The following is a 16,596-nucleotide window of genomic DNA, read 5'->3' as shown; positions in this document are numbered from 1 at the left end:
ATCTGGACCAACTGTGTGGCCTTAGACACCCAAAAGGAAAGTATAACCAAAGATTAAAGGGGCCAATATAATTTCATAAGAGACCATATATATATAGCTAAAGGCTACATAGCAAGCAACAATGCCAGACAAGAGATACCTTCTTTTGAGTTGATGGCCAGGGTGGCCAAAGGGATTCCCAGATAGTAACACAGCAGAGAACTGGGAAAATGAACAGCAGACCCCAATCTAATCCAAAGGAATATTGACAACTGAATACCACTAGATGAGGAACAGCTGACCTTCCTAAAACAAAGACCTCTAGATAGGTTGACTAGATTCACCAGAAGGGCAAGTAGTGGAGAATGGCTGAGGGTGCCAACAACACAGCAGACAGTAGCAGGGATATTAGAGTAAAAGTACTCTAGTGGGGGGAGGGAGGCTATGGGAGGGTGCTTCCTGGGAAGCAGGTGTATAAATAAAAAAAAGAGATGTATCCTTGCTCTGGAGTGTGTTACTGAATATGTTAAAGCTGTAATGAAATGCTTCTTCTAATCACGTGGTTATTAAATTTAAAAAGAATTAAAATAGTCTTCAAAGCATAAAAATGTGCTTCTTAATAATTGGTAAATGTGAAAAACATTACCACTGATATCTACATGATTGCTTTATGTCCATGCTCAGATGCCAAGGTTCTCAGAAAGTAACTGACTGTGACTAGTAATAATCAGATATATAGAGATTAGAAATGCATGTGCAAACATCATAGTGTCAATTGTATTAAAAATGAATTTTTCTGTATGAAACTATTTTAATCATGAAATGGAGATGTCTTTTAAAGTTTAAAACTTCATTTAATTTTATGTCTTATAGGGGTTAAACGGAGTACAATATTGTTTAACTGTATCAATTCAACTATAAACCTAAAAATTTACAGCTAATTTTGAAAGAGATGCATCTTAGCTCTGGAAATTGTTATTGAATTTGTCAATGCTGTTGTAATAAAATGCTTCTTCTAATTATATGGTTATTAAATAAACAATTAAAAAAAAAGTCAGCAAATGAGAGGAATTTCTCAGCGAATTAGCTATCTAATACAATAAGAAGAGAAGCTAGGTTGGCTTAGATCAATATACTACTTACTATATAATGTTTTTCCCTGACAGTATAGCTTATAAATGTGATGGTTTGAATGAGAATGCCCCCCACAGGCTCCATGTATTTGAACATTTTGTCCCCAGTTAGTGGCATGGTTTTGGGAGATTTCAGGGGAGTAGCCTTGCTGGAGGAAGCACATCACTAGTGGTGGGCTTTGAGAGTTCTTAAGCCTTGCCAGATTTCCTGTTTCTCTCTGCTTCCTGTGCCTGCTTGATGATGTGGTCAATTGGTTTTTTGCTCTGGCTACCTCTGCCAACATACTCCCACCCCCATTATGGGTTCTAATCTCTCTGGAATAGCAAGTCAAATAAACTTTTTCTTCTGTAACTTGTCTGGTCTTGGTGTCATCATAATAACAGAACAGTAACTAATACAATGAATAATGGTTTAAACAAGCAGATATAGCTCTTCCTTCAGTTACCATGTGTTTATCCAGTGCCTAGTTGGCACTAAGAACTGTGACAGACACTGGAATAAAGTGCTGAAGAGAGATTGCTAATTGTTTCATGCTTATAAAAGAAGCTTGTCAGTCTATGACTTTACCTTTCTGTGCTCATGATCAATCATGACATTGTGGGGCTTTACATCTCTGTGCATAATCCCCATGCTGTGACAATAATCCAGGGCCTGAAAGAAAAGAAAGTTAGCTTGTTGCATGAGTCACCGTTTTTAGTCTTGTGCTTTTTCTTCCATGTTATTTTCCTTCTCTCTCTAAGAGAGAGCGGCTCTTGCTTTATAGCCTAGGCTGTCTTCAAACTTTTGCCAAGCTGCGTGCCCCAGTCTCCTGAGTGTTGAGATTACAGGTGTGAGCCACCACACCTAGTTCAAATGCACTCTGAAGCCCAGATTATTTCTTTTTTTAAAAAAATATATTTAGTATTTTTATTTTATGTGCATGAGTGTATTGCCTGCAGGTATGTGAGTGCACCCGTGTTGTGCTATGCCACGGAGGTCAGAAGAGGGCGTTGGATTCCCCTGCAAGAGCAGTCAGTGATCTCAATTGCTGAGCCATCTCTCCAGCCCCTGAAGCCTAGATTTCTATAAACTCATTCCCCCCAAAGGAAAATGAGCCTTCAAACCTTTTATCTGCAGAACAGTAATTCCTTCAGTAGCTAAGAGTTGGGCCAATCTGGCCTGCTGCTTGTCTTTGTGAATGTTTCATCAGCACACAGCTATGCCTATTTGTTTACATACTGTCCATGGCTGCTTTCTTGCTACAACAAAGAGTTAAAGAGTGGGACAAAGACTTTGGTCCTTTACAAACACTTGTCAAACCCTGATTTAGGTCATCTATCCAATTTGAACATTTTTAACAAAGTAAAGTGAACTGAGCCACAGAACCTTTGAATCTGTTAATCCTGGCCTTTTTAGTCAACTGTCATTAGCTGAGTTCTTGCTCTTCCTGAAGAATCTGGATTGCTAGAGTTTGTAGGTCTAAGCAAACATGTCTAACTTTGTGAAGCCCTGCTTTCCATATAGCCAATGGGAAGATCAAATGTCTCTGCAAGTACAGTCACTTCTGACTTTAGTTTTTGGCAGGATCTCACTATATAGACTGCTTGTCTCGAACTCACTGAAATGTGCCTGCCTCTGCCTCCTGAGTGCTGGGATTAAAGGCACAAACCACCATGCATAGCTTTCTTTTGATACTTTTTTTTTTATATATACTTTTTTTTGGTCTTTTTGAGACAGGGTCTCCCTGTAGCCCCAGCTGTCCTGGAACTCACTATGTAGACCAGGCTGGCCTTGAACTCACAGAGATCCGCCTGCCTCTGTCTCCCAGTGCTGGGATCAAAGGCGTGCGCCACCATGCACGGCTTCTTTTGATACTTTTAATCCTCAAAAAAGGCGGCATGATGCCAATCCATATTTAATAAGAAACTTTAATCAACTCTCATCATTTTTCTCCTTACGTAAAGCTGATCTTGTAACTACTATCAGCAAGATAATTGGTGGTCCCACTTTAGAAATCAAAGTTTACTCTTAAGTCAGTAATCTTTAGATTCAAGAATCTTTTTTTCTTGAGATAGGGTCCCATGTAGCCCAGGATGGCCTAGAACTCCCTATGTAGACCAGGATGGCTTTAAACTCACAGAGATCCACCTGCCTCTGCCTCCAAAGTGCTGGGATTAAAGGCGTGTGCCACCAGGCCAAGGTCACTTGTTGAATCCTAAGTGAAATAAAGTGTATCAGCAGCCAGAGTTGTTTTTCAGTTTTGATAATGTAATTCTCACTTGTGGTTCTCTTCCAAATACCCTTTTATAAGGCATTCTAAGTCTAGGGAAATAGTTTAGTAATAAAGCATCTTGGTATGCATGAGGCCTTGAGTTTAATTAACAGAACAACAATAATAACCAAAAAAGGCATTCTAAAGCTACGTGTTGTGGCTCATACCTCTTAGTCCCAGAACTTGGGAGGCTGAGGCAGGAGAGTAATTAAGAGTTACAGGCAAGCTTGGACTAGACTACATTGTGAGTTCTAGGCCAGCCTGCACTAAGAGTGAGACCCTGTCTCACAAACACCCAAGCATTCTAAATCACAGTTCTATTAGACCCTAGTCTATAACCCTTACTTTAGCTCAGGTGCTATTAAAAAAAACTATGTAGAGGTTCCTGATTTCAGCACAAGTTACAAAGTTAATTCCCTGGCTTCTCTACCATCACATAGACTCTTTAACAAAGACCAATTTAAAAATATTTAGTATCTAAGGTTGCTTACCTTCAGAATTTCATACATGTAAAATCGAATGTCATAGTCTGTTAATGTCTGGTACAATTGCTGTTAAAGACAAATGCAGTATGAGCCATGAAACAATGCTAGTAAGAAGGCAATTTTCTCATTCTATTCATAGCAATTCAAACTGAGATTCAGCTCATTTGCCATAGTTCCAAGATTTGTTTTTCAGTTGATCTCTACCTCTCCAGCATAAGTTCACTTTAAAGAGATACTTTAGGTCTTAAACTCCATATGCAAAGGTGAAGAATTACTTAAACACATATTGAAGCTGAAATGTGCTGTTGGGAAAATGCCTACATATATGTTCATAGCATGCAGTGATAATATTTACAACTTTTAGTTTTGGATTCTCTTAAAGGGCATCTTGGCAGAGCCTGTTTAGTAGTGAAAGGACATATCTTGAGCCTACAGAGTATGCAGATGATATGATGAGAAATCCATTGAGCCAAGTGAACAGAACTCTCCCTGTCCAGCCTAAAACCTGTGATGTAACTTTTTTTTTGGTCTTTTTTGAGACAGGGTCTCTGTAGCCCCAGCCGGCCTGGAACTCTCTATATAGACCAGGTTGGCCTTGAACTCACAGAGATTCGCCTGCCTCTGCCTCCCAAGTGCTGTGTGATGTAACTGTTCTACTTTCTAAAAGGATACAGATTTTTTTTTTAATATATTATTTTTATTTTATATGTGTGTATTGCCTACATGTAGGTAAGTGTACCAGTGTCGTGCAGTCCCTGCGGAGGACAGAAGAGGCTGTTGGAGCCCCTGGAACTGGAGCTGTGGACAGTTGTTAGCTGCCATGTGGGTGCTGGGATTCGAACCTGGGTCTTCTGCAAGAACAGTGTTCTTACTGCCGAACCATCTCTCCAAGGGCTACAGAATTTTTACATCTAAATACCTTTAAATTGTTAGTGGTATCCTCTGATAAAGTTTTTTGAGGTTATCATTTTGACTCTAGAATATCTAAAATGTTTTCTCTTCCCCCTTTTCAACAACAGAACCCATCCACTTATTGATACACAACATTTTAGATATTGTATTTGTAAAGGAAAAGTCACACACAACTAAATGTGTAGTTTAGCAAAGTGCCTACATTCTTCAGGTCCAATGGAATGGAGAGCTATTTGAAATATGCAAGTCACCTGAGAGGTCAGAGTTCTGAGGTGTCTATTATATAGGTTTGTGCTACAGACCTTTCTTCTGTCTTTTATAATCTATAGCCCCAGAGGCTGGCATATAACATGGTGATAGCACAGGTGCCTAGCACTGTAAACTCTTAAGGTCCTGGGTTCTAGATCCAGCAGTGTACGGGCAAGGAAAAGCCCTACAGCCCACAGCTCGAGGAATCCTAAGGACTATGCAATCTTTACTATTAAGACACAATATATTCTTTCCTGAACATTTGTGCATTAAAGTGAACTGCTTGCTGTAAGGTTAAATCCTGAATGATTATGTACAGTCATGAACTTCACCAGTTTGGATAGCAGATGAAACTGTTAAATGAACGAGAACTTTAAAAGATGTAATGTACTAGTTATTAAAAGCGCACAAAACAAATACAAATGCAAAGTACACAGATGTAGAAAGCCAGTATTACTTTTACTACTTATCAGTGTAGGGGCAAAAAGCTCTTTTAAACCAAGAAAGAAGCAAGGTCTGTCTACAGTGTCATACCCAAAAGACTTTATACAGTTCATTATTATTATTATTATTATTTTGGGTCTTCTTGAGACAGAGTCTCCCTGTAGCCCCAGCTGTCCTGGAACTCACTATGTAGATCAGGCTGGCCTTGAACTCACAGAGATCTGCCTGCCTCTGCCTCCTGAGTGCTGGGTTAAAGGCGTGTGCCACCACGCCCAGCCAGTTTATTATTTTTATTTTATGTGTGTAAGTGTACTGCCTGCATGTATGTAAGTGCACCCTGTGTCATGCAATGCCCATGGAGGTCAGTAGAGGGTGCTGGATCCCCTGGAACTGGAGTTATGAATAGTTGTTAGCTACCATGTGGGTGGCTGGGAATCAAACCTGGGTCCTCTACAAGAGCAGCTGGCGCCCTTAGTCACTGAGCCATCTCTTCAGCCCCCCAAAACACTTTTCATGTGACTAAAAATCCAGTAGTTTGAAATGACTGGTTATGCATTATACCTTAAAGTCCGTGTTGTTAACATGTTCAAAAACCAAGGCAGGGGTTCGTGACTACGGGAAAGAAAAAGAAAACATGTTAGTAATAGGCCTGGCAGGTCTAGTTTGCAGTCTATGCACAGCGTGTGGAGAATTTGGCTGTCCTTGTTATAGCAGTAGTAAGAAGCCTTCCCCATACTGATCATTACTATACTTCGGTTATTTTCAGAAGGACTGCAAACAGAAACCTTTAATCATTTGAAATCCCGAGACTCTAGGCAGTCCAATAATGAGCCCATTGCCCACTGGCATTGGGCCTGAGTTTGCAAAGTAAATTAAAACAGCAGTCTCATAGGCGAGAAAAATAACAAGCTGTGTGGGGTGGGGGTGTTCCTCCTCTTTCAAAGAGCAACCGAAGCTAGTTCCCAACAGTATCTTGGCAATGGTGTGCCTTACTAGTGTCTACTGTACTCACCACAGGGTCTTTTACAATGTCTGCCAGTGTGATGATGTTGGGACCACCTCTCAAATTCTCTAAAATCTTTATTTCACGCTTAATTTTCTTCTTTTTTACTGGCTGAAATGGTAAAAGTATATCAGAAAAAAACAATTAGTTCAGAGTATTTCTCAACAGGTAGTGTAATACAAAGCAGATTACATATAAGCTCCATGAAGAAAGTAAGCATAACAGAATTCCCTTCTCCCAGCACTGTGTTAACTACTCTACATCAAAGTTGAATCAAAAGGAAAAAGATTTCCAGGGCTGGAGAGATGACTCAGTGATTAAGAGCATTGACTGCTCTCTTACAGAGGACCTGGGTTCCATTCCCTGTACCTACATGGTGGCTAACGACTCATTTCTGAAACTCCAGTTCCAGGAGATCTGAGGCCTTCTTTTGACCTCCACAGGCATTAGATGACATGAGTACACTTACATACATGCACGCAATACAGTCACATACAGAAAAAAATAAAATTAAAATATTTTTTTAAAAAAGAAGCCAGGCGTGCTGGTGTACACCTTTAATCCCAGCAACTCGGGAGACAGGTGTATGTATCTCAGTGAGTTCAAGGCCAGCCTGGTTTATGCAGGCCAGGCCAGTTGGAGGTACAGGGAGACCCTGTCTCAAAGAGAGGAGGGGGAAAGAGGGGAAAAAACATTCCCAATACAGAGACAGATCACTACAGAATCAAGTTTTAACATGATAATGTTTCAAAACCTTACAAATCAACATCCTAAAAGGTTAGAAACATTAAGGTACTTCTTTTTAAAAAAACCTTTTAATGGGGCCAGCAAGATGGCAGGCACTTGCTACCAAGCCTGAGGATCTGAGTTTGATCCTCAGAACCCACATGGTGGAGAGAACCAATTCTTGAAAGTTATCCTGATTGTGATATGCATACAAATAAATAAATGTCAAAAAACCCTTTACTTATTGGTCTTTTTGAGACAGGGTCTCCCTGTAGTGTAAGCTGGCCTGGACTCCCTATGGAGACCAGGCTGGCCGTGATCTCCCAGAGCTCTACCTGCCTCTGCCTCCCAAGCGCTGAATTAAATGCGTGTGTCATCACGCCCGGCTGAAAAAAGAAAAGCTTTTATTGTATTAGAATGCAACACAGTTCCTTTTGATTCCTTCCTACACAGTCTCACTCTACAGCCCAGGCTGGTCTCAAATTCATGGCGCTACTCCTGTTTCGCCTCCTGAATGCACTTTTAATGAATTATCTTTTAAAAATTCAAGACCTTATTGATTTTTATTTTATGTGAATGAGTGTTTTGCCTGCAAATATGTATGTGCACCGTCTATGTGCCTGGTGCCTGTGGATGCCAGAAGAGGATTCTAGATTCCCTGGAATTGAAGGCAGAGAAGTTGTTGACCAAATATGGGTACTGGGGACTGATACCAGGTCATCTGCAAGAGCACTAAGTGCTCTTAACCACTGAGTCATCTTTCCAGACCCAAAATTTTACTTTAAATAGCTACCAAGTTATTAAAATATACGTACTAGGGCTGGAGAAATGGCTCTGCGATTAAAAGCATTGGCTGAACAGAAGACCTACGTTTGTATCCCAGCACCCACATGGCAGCTAATAATCATTACTAACTCCAATTCTAGGGCATCCGTCGCTCTCTTCTGCCCTCTGCCCACACTTCACAACATGGGTGCACTTATATATACATGCAGGCAAAACACTCTACATAAATAAATAAAATATTTTTTAAAATTCCTGAGACAAGCTATAAATTGAAAATGTTTGGTGGTGCATCCTTTAATCCCAGCACTTGGGAGGCAGAGGCAGGCGGATCTCTGTGAGTTCCAGGGCAGCTAGGGCTACAGGGAAACCCTGCCTCAATAAAAAAGAGAAAATATTAACTTCTTAGTAAAAACAGACACTTCTGTGTTAGGAACTTTAGGAACTATAAGCTAAATTCCCAATATAATGCAGTATTAGTAATAACTCAATTACTCAATTAGAAGTTGCATACTGATGGTTCATGGACTAAATCTGACTTATTAATATTTTCAAAAAACCTTGAGCCATATTTAAACACCAGAATACACAAATATGGATTTCCAGATTCTTTGCAAAATATCAAGGAACACCAGACCTCTACTGCTATAGGACATTAGTCAGTCATAGTTAAAAAGCAACCATCTCCTTTTCATTTTTTTGAGGTGTAGGTGTGGGCACACGTGCGTATGGAAGCTGGAGGTCAAACAGCTGTCGTCCTCACTTTTCTTCTCTGTTGCCACAGCACATGCATGGAAGTCAAAGGACAACCTGGGGAATCAGTTCTCTCCTTCTACCATGTGAGTTCTAGGGACTTACCCAAGGTTGTCAGGCTTGGCAGCAAGCACCTTTACCTGCTGAGTCATTTTGCCAGTTCTCCACTGATTTTTTTTTGAGACAGAAATCTCTCAGTGAATCTGAAGCTTACCAAGGGCTAGCCTGTCTAGCTAGTTTGTCCCAGGGATACTTTGGTCTCCATCTTCTAGTACTGTGATTACAGGTACACACTACCATGTCTGGCTTTCTGGAGTCAGGGATATGAACTCAGGTCCTCAGGCTTGCAAGGCAAATGCTTTACTGAGTCACTTTCCCAGCTGCTTTGTTTTACATCCCCACCCACTCCCCTGCCTGAGCTGGGACTCAAACCCAGGGTATTGTGCATACTAAAAAGCACTGTACTACTAAGCTACATTCCCAGCCAGTTCTCCTTCTGAGGAGGCATGGGGCTCCTGGTTTGTGTCAGCCCCTACCAATTATATCATCTACTGAGCAGCACTAGCTTTGCTGATGTCATCTCCTTACCCTCTTAAATAAGCCTTCATTTGATTCCTAACCCTTTCAAAGTAGAAGTAATGATTTGCTTATTGACAACAAAAGCATGGAACATAACTGGAAGCTCAGGAAATGGACATTAACAAGACCTGGGAAAGAAGGGTTGCATCTTTACTTCTCTCCTCTGCTTCAATCTAACCATCCCTTTCTTAGCTCCCGCTCTGCATCTATCAAACAGGAAGCATGTGATCTAACCACTTCAGAGGATATAAAAGGAGGCTAAACTAGTGAAAAAGACTTTCAAGAGAGATATATAAAAAGGTACCATCAGTTTTAAAACTCCATATTCCAAATTCTCTGAAATTGTTTCTCTTATACTCACCTTGAGAATTTTAACAACAACTTTTTCATTATTTGTGATGTTGATGGCTTCAAACACTTCACTGTATTTACCCCTGCCTAATTTTCGAACAAGCTGGTAGTCATCTTGATTTCTGTGGACAAAAACAAAGTCACAATGATTTCTTTCTTTATCTACACGTGTATTGCCTGCATATACCTGGGCACCTGTGTTGTGCAATGCCCATGGAGGACAGAAGAGGCTATGAGATCCCCCTAGAACTGAAGTTACAGACAATTGTTAGCTGCCATGTGGGTGCTGGGATTCAAACCCAGGTCCTCTGCAAGAACAGCCAGTGTTCTTAACCACTAAGCCATCTCTCCAGCCCCAAAGTCATAATGATTTCAAAAGATCAAATTATCAAACATCAATTCAACTTATAAAACTCTTATTTATTGCCTGGTGTAAAAGTGTATGTATGGCCGGGTATGGTGGCACATGCCTTTAATCCCAGCACTAGGAAGGCAGAGGCAGGTGGATCCCTGTGAGTTCAAGGCCAGCCTGGTCTACATAGCAAGTTCCAGGGCAGCTGGGGCTACAGGAAGACCATGTTGCAAAAAGACCAAAAGAAAAGAAAAAGAAAGAAAAAAGTCCCACCACTTGGGGGGTGGACACAGGGTAATCAGGAGCTCAAGGTCATCTTGGGCTCTATATAGAAAATTTACAGTAGGGCTAGGCTACAGGAGGCTCTGTCTCAAAACAAGACAAAAACAAAACACCAGTAAGGGATATTTCAAATGTACACTGTATTTTTTTAAAACAAAGTTTTGAACTGAACCCCAGTCCTCTGCAAGAGCAGCAAGCAAGTATGCTTAACTACTATACTAAGCCAGCTCTCTAGTTCCTCAAATGTTACACTGCAGTCCTTCAAAAACAACAACAACAACAACAACAAATGGGCTGGAGAAATGGCTCAGTGGTTTTTAAGAGCATTGACTGCTCTGTAGAGGACTGGGATCTGATACCAGCACACACATGATGGCTAACAATGGTCAGCGGCTCTAGTTCCAAGGGAATCTCTCCTGACCTCTTCAGGTATTGTATATGAGTGCACTTACATACATGCAGGCAAAATACTCATACACACAACAAAAATAACAAAATAAAATTTAAAAAACAAAACAAAAAAACTGGGCCCATTAAAATGTGTGCATCAAATATTAGAAAAACTTGGGACTGGGAATGTAGCTCAATTGGTAGAGTGCTTGCCTAGCATACCATATTATATACAAGGTCATGGGGTTTAATCCCTAGTACCATATAAACCAGGCACAGTGGCACATACCTATAGTCCCAGAACTCACCAGGTAGAGGCAGGAAGATAAGAAGTTTTAAGGTCATCCTCAGCTATATAGCAAGCTTGAGGCCAGCCTGGGCTACATGAGACCGTCTCAAAAATCATTAAAAAACAAAAAGAAGGAAAATTTAAATTTTCTCAATTATTCTTCCAAATCCTAAATTGTATAGCACATTTGCTTGTAGTAGGATTTATTAAGTATATGTCTGTCTCCAACAAGACTATTTTTCCCTTCAGTAACTAATTTTCATACATTCCTACTTCATACTGCCTGGGCACTTAGAACTCAACATATGATATAAGAGTATCGTTACACTTTAGCTACACTTGGAAGCAGTGCTTTCTTATTGGGGAATCTCTGACTACATGGCTTCAAAATGCACATGGGCTTGACCTGTTCTTCAGGACAGGATCTGAGAATAATCCTCATAATAAAGCAACCACATCACAGATCATGAACCAAAGTTAAAGGTCCTGCTTTCACCCATACTCTGTTTAAATAATATCAGAGGTTATAAACAGAAGTAAATAATAAGGCTAATATTAATATTTTCTTCTCCTGCTGCCAAATAAGGGCCTTTGCTCTAATCAAGAACAAAGACAGTTCCTTTAGTAAGCATAGCTGATATGGTGGTAGAGTATACACCTGGGATTTCAGGACTCAGTAAACTCAGGCAGGGGAATGGCAAGCCCAAAGCTAGCCTGGTGAGCACCTGCTTCAAAAACAAGCAACCAATAAAACCCATTAAGACTTAATGATACCAGTTCTGATGGTCCATTCCTGTAACCCCAGCTACTTGGGAGGTTGAGGGGGAAGAATCATAAATTCAGGGCATTCCTGGGCTGCAGAAACTGTGTAACTTACAAGCACTATCTCAAAATGAAAAATGAAATGGGACTGGTGGCACATGCCTATAACCCCAGTACTTGGGAGGTGAAGGTAGAATCAGTAGCTCAAGGTCATCCTCAGTATACAAAAAAAATCCTGACTCAAAAAGCAAGACGGCTCAGAAGGTAAAGGCCCTTGCCAAAAAGCCAGAAGATGTGAGATCAATTTCTGGGTCCCATATATGATAGGAGAACCAACTCCTACATGTTGTCCTCTGTCACACTGTGGCACATCTTCCCCTGCCACTAAATAAATATGCAATAAAACATTTTTAAAGCACACTCCCCAAAATAAAGAAAATGAAAAGCTGTGTTAGGAAGCCTATCAACTGGCACAGTGCTCACACACCATGCACAAAGCCCTGGGTCTGATCCCCAGCACCAGATAACACAGTACACCCATAATCCCAGCTCTACAGAGGTAGAGAAAGAAGCTCAAGGTTGGGCTGGAGAGATGGGCTAACAGCACTCACTGGCTGCTCTTGCAGAGGACCCGGGTTCAGTTCCCAGCACCCAGATGGTAGCTAGCAAACACCTGTAACTCCAGCTCCAAAGGATCCAATGCTCTCTTCTGGCCTCTGCAGGCATTGCATGATCTAGGTGCACTTATATGCATGCAGGCAAAACACTTATATACATATAATAAAAATAAAGAAAACGCTGTTTAAAAAAAAAAACAAGTTCAAGGTCATACTAGGCGTGTAGCAAGTTTGAGACAAGTCTGGGTTACATGAGGTCTTATATCCAAAAAAGAAAAAAATAGGAAAAAGGGATTGGGATATACTCTAGCAGCTGAGAACCTGTCTAGCATCTACAAGGCCCTAGGTTCAATTTTGTGTAATGAAGAAAATGGAATAAAATTACACTTATTCTTATAATTCAACATGTACCAAATCAGCCATTCAAGTAAAGGCATGATGGTAATCATGTAAAAGGGCTGTTTAACACCATTTAAGCAAAGCTAGGTATAAAGAAGTTGGTTTTGAAGATAAGACAGTGAGATTTCTGCAGTAAAACACAGAGTACCTAGAGTCCAAAGTCTGTGACATTACATAATTGTAGATTATCAACAGTGACAAACATTTATTGGTTCTTCATGGTATCTCTGAAGTGTATTGTCTCCAGTAAGCACACTGAAGAAGTGCTTACTGCCTAATATCACAGCATACTGAAATGAAAAAAATACCATAAGACAGTTCAGGGAGACAGTTTTAACCACTTAAAACTACATGGAATTAAAAAATAAGAGTGTACGGGAGTTACTTTTTGCTTTTTTTGAAACAAGGTTTCACTTTATAGTCCACTTTGGCCTCCAACTCAAGGTCATCCTGCCTCAGTTTCCCAGTGTGTATCACCATACCTGAGTTGTGTCTTTGTAAATTTTCAAATTGCTTTCTTTTGTATTTAAACACCAGGAACGTTTTTAATCACAGAAAGCAATAAAAACTGATCAATTAAATGCCATGTTGAGACAGGAAATGAAAACATTCAATGAGCCTTGCATGGACAACTAGAGGGCAAACCCAGTTGCTGAGGGAGACTCCAACTTTTCAAGATGGAACTGGGCTAGATTCTGTGATGTATATACCTAGTCTTATGGTAAGGGGAATAGGATTTAAATCTTTCTTCTCATCCAAAAAAACTTCTGGAGAACTGTTTCATCCTTTAGTTCTGCTTGGGACTCTGACCTCAAGGCTATTTCATGTAAGAGTTTGGGGTTTCCAAAGTCTCTTCAGTATCAATTGTCACCTATTTTGCAATGCTAAACACACATGCTAACTTTGGATTCAGTAGCTCAGGCCAATCCAAATTTGTGCTCTTCTGGGATGGAGAGATGGTCCAGTGGTTAAGAACACTGACTGCTCTTGCAGAGGACCCAGGCTTAATCCCCAGCACCCACATGGCAGCTAACAACTACCTGTAACTCCAGTTCCAGGGGATCAGACGCCCTCTTCTGACTTTCGTGGGCACAACATGACACGGGTGCACTTACACACGTGCAGGCAATGCATTTATATGCATTGGGGGGGGCACTGGGGCTGGAGAGATGGCTCAGTGGTTAAGAACACTGACTGTTCTTGCAGAAGACCCAGGTTCGAACCCCAGCACCCACATGGCAGCTAACAACTGTCTGTAACTCCAGTTCCAGGGGATCCGACGGCCTCTTCTGTCCTCTGCAGGCTTTGCACAACACGGGTGCACTTATTTACATGCAGGCAATACACGCATACGCATAAAATAAAAATAAATATTAAAAGGGGGGGGATAAAAAAATGTTTGTTTATTTATTTAATCACTTATTTTTGTCTTTTTTGAGACAGGGTCTCCTTGTAGCCCCAGCTGTCCTGGAATTCACTATGTAGACCAGGCTGTCCTCAAACTCACAAAGATCCACCTGCCTCTGCCTCCCAAGTGCTGGGATTAAAGGCGTGCGCCACCATGCCCAGGAAAAATAAAATGTTTAAAAATACTAAAAAAAGAAAAGTTGTGCTCTTCCCCCCCAGGTTCCCAAGGTTCTAGAATGGGGGGTAGAGCTTGATCAGCAAGCTGACAAGACAGGTAAAAGTCTTTCCTATCAGCCTCATGAAGAGAATATATGAATCAGAGCAGGGACTGAAATGACGCTCAAATTTCAAATTGACAAATCAATAATCAAACTGTATAATCAAACTTGTAGCCCGAAGATGAGAACAAGATGGGCTCTGCCCCTGAGATTTGGGAAGCTTACTGACATAAGATATTCAACAAATCCACAAGGTTCAACCCTTTGAATATAGTGAAGCAAATGGAAACAATTACCCCCATTCCACCACATGTGACTCATAATCCCAGTACTCTCGGGGTCTGTGTGTATTAACATCTGTGTAAACTCTGGCCCTGCTTGGCACGGGTACCGACATGTCAGACAGGTTGGCAGACAAAGCTGAAGTTGATATTTGAAGATCTGGCAGTCACAGATGTTCAGAGGCAGATGGGGGTAAGACCTTGTTTCAGACCTGTTTTCTTCAAACTGCAGAAACAAAATGTAAAAAGGGCAACAAATTATTTTTTCAAAATACATTAGGGAAAAATCATTTTGCTAATAATAATGACCTCTCTTGTTAATATATCCCAGCTGTGTCAAACACAGTGTTTCTAATTAACATGGGGGATGGGAGGAGACACTACGGAATTAGCTAATACAGCAGCACTGCCACTGTTTCTACATCCCACAAAAGGTACTGGCAAGAATATTTTCCTTTCCTTTCAATAGTCTTCTACAGCAAGTGGACACATAAGAGGCTCTAGAATTATCAGTCAACTATAATATTTGATAACTAGGGAGAACAGCTCCTACATCTTCCAGATTATCTTATGTTAATGCTATTATTTGGGAGACCTTATATAATTAGCACACATGGAAATGTTTGAAAGATATACTTGATCTCATCAAATTTAAAAACAGAAATCAGCATTTTTTTACAGTAACAACCTTAATAAAATACTGAGTGGAAGGGCATGGCGGCAAACACCTATAATCCCAGCACTCAGAAAGTGGAGACAGGAGGACCAGACCAGGAGTTCAAGGTCATCCTAAACTGCAGAGCAAGTTTGAGACCAGATTGGGCATGAAGCCCTGTCTCAAAACAAACAAAAAACCTCAACTAGTATTAAATAGCAGGATATTTTTAGCTGAGCTAACACAAAGAAGGAAAGAGCCTAGCACTCAGGAGGTGGAAGCAGGAGAATCAGGAATTCAAGTAAACCTCAAATATATAGCAAGTCAGACACTACTAGCCTGGGTATTTTATGTGTATGTGTGTATTGCCTGCATGTAGGTAAGTGTATCTGTGTGGTGCAATGCCTGAGGAGGTCAGAAGAGGCTATAGGATCCCCTGGTACTGGAATTACTGACAGTTCTTAGCTGCCATGTGGGTGCTGGGATTCGAACCCAGGTCTTCTGCAAGAACAACCAGTGTTCTTAACCGCTGAGCCATCTCTCCAGCCCTGAGACTGTCTTAAAAGCAAAAACAAGCAAACAAATCTGAGAGAAAATTTGCAAATTTTTAGAAATATGGTTTTAAATCAAATTTCTTCCCTATTCTGTTTTCATTCTCTGAGATCCCTATCTATAACACTTGTTAATTCCCTTTACTACACATCTAATGAAAATGCACTGAGTTTTCCCTCCCATTTGGTAGCTTCAGAAGGACATATTTATGCAGTTTTCTAGTTGGTAATGCACAACTTACTAGGAAACTCTGGGTAATCAGAAAGTATGGACACTTCTATTTTAAAGGAGGGGTCTCTGCTGCTAAAAATCAATCAACTATCAGGCCTGGGGAGATGGCTTTTCAATTCCTAGCACCCACCTCAGGTGGCTTACAAACCACTGAAATTCTAGATCCAGGAATCTTGACTCTCTCTTCTGGACTCTGTTGGGGACCTGTACTCATATGCACATACACACATACACATAATTTAAAAGGAGGCTAAAGAGACATGATGAGTAACTACAATACTTCTATATCCTGTATCCTGTACTGCAGGGTATGCAGCTGCTAGAGAAAAATCATATTAGGGAGCTGGAAAGATGATTCAGTGGTTAAGAGCATTGACTACTCTTACAGAGGGCTCAATTCCCAGCACCCACATGGCAGCTAAACAGCCATTCATAACTTCAGTTCCAGGGGATCCGAAACCCTCTTCTGACCTCCATGGGCACTGCATGTCACCCTACTAGGCACACCTACT

General features: G+C 40.8%; 1 protein-coding gene across 1 annotated transcript in view; it reads right to left on the bottom strand.

Annotated features, from left to right (window-relative positions):
• Positions 1 to 16,596, bottom strand: part of Csnk2a1 (casein kinase 2 alpha 1) — a 48,228-nt gene that overhangs the window by 11,384 nt on the left and 20,248 nt on the right. Inside the window, exons 2-7 of the mRNA XM_008855133.2 lie at positions 14,662 to 14,872; positions 9,660 to 9,771; positions 6,467 to 6,568; positions 6,016 to 6,066; positions 3,856 to 3,915; positions 1,681 to 1,764 (exon numbers count right to left, since the gene is read on the bottom strand). Of these exons, the coding sequence (XP_008853355.1) occupies positions 1,681 to 1,764; positions 3,856 to 3,915; positions 6,016 to 6,066; positions 6,467 to 6,568; positions 9,660 to 9,771; positions 14,662 to 14,762 (510 nt within the window). The 5' untranslated portion in view covers positions 14,763 to 14,872. The remainder of the gene's footprint in view (positions 1 to 1,680; positions 1,765 to 3,855; positions 3,916 to 6,015; positions 6,067 to 6,466; positions 6,569 to 9,659; positions 9,772 to 14,661; positions 14,873 to 16,596) is intronic.

This window comes from Nannospalax galili, unplaced genomic scaffold (genome assembly GCF_000622305.1).
Source record: "Nannospalax galili isolate Female #2095 unplaced genomic scaffold, S.galili_v1.0 scaffold2568, whole genome shotgun sequence".
Taxonomy (NCBI): Eukaryota; Metazoa; Chordata; class Mammalia; order Rodentia; family Spalacidae; genus Nannospalax; species Nannospalax galili.
The sequence above is the reverse complement of the archived record's forward strand: the minus strand, read 5'-3'. Positions and strand labels throughout refer to the sequence as shown.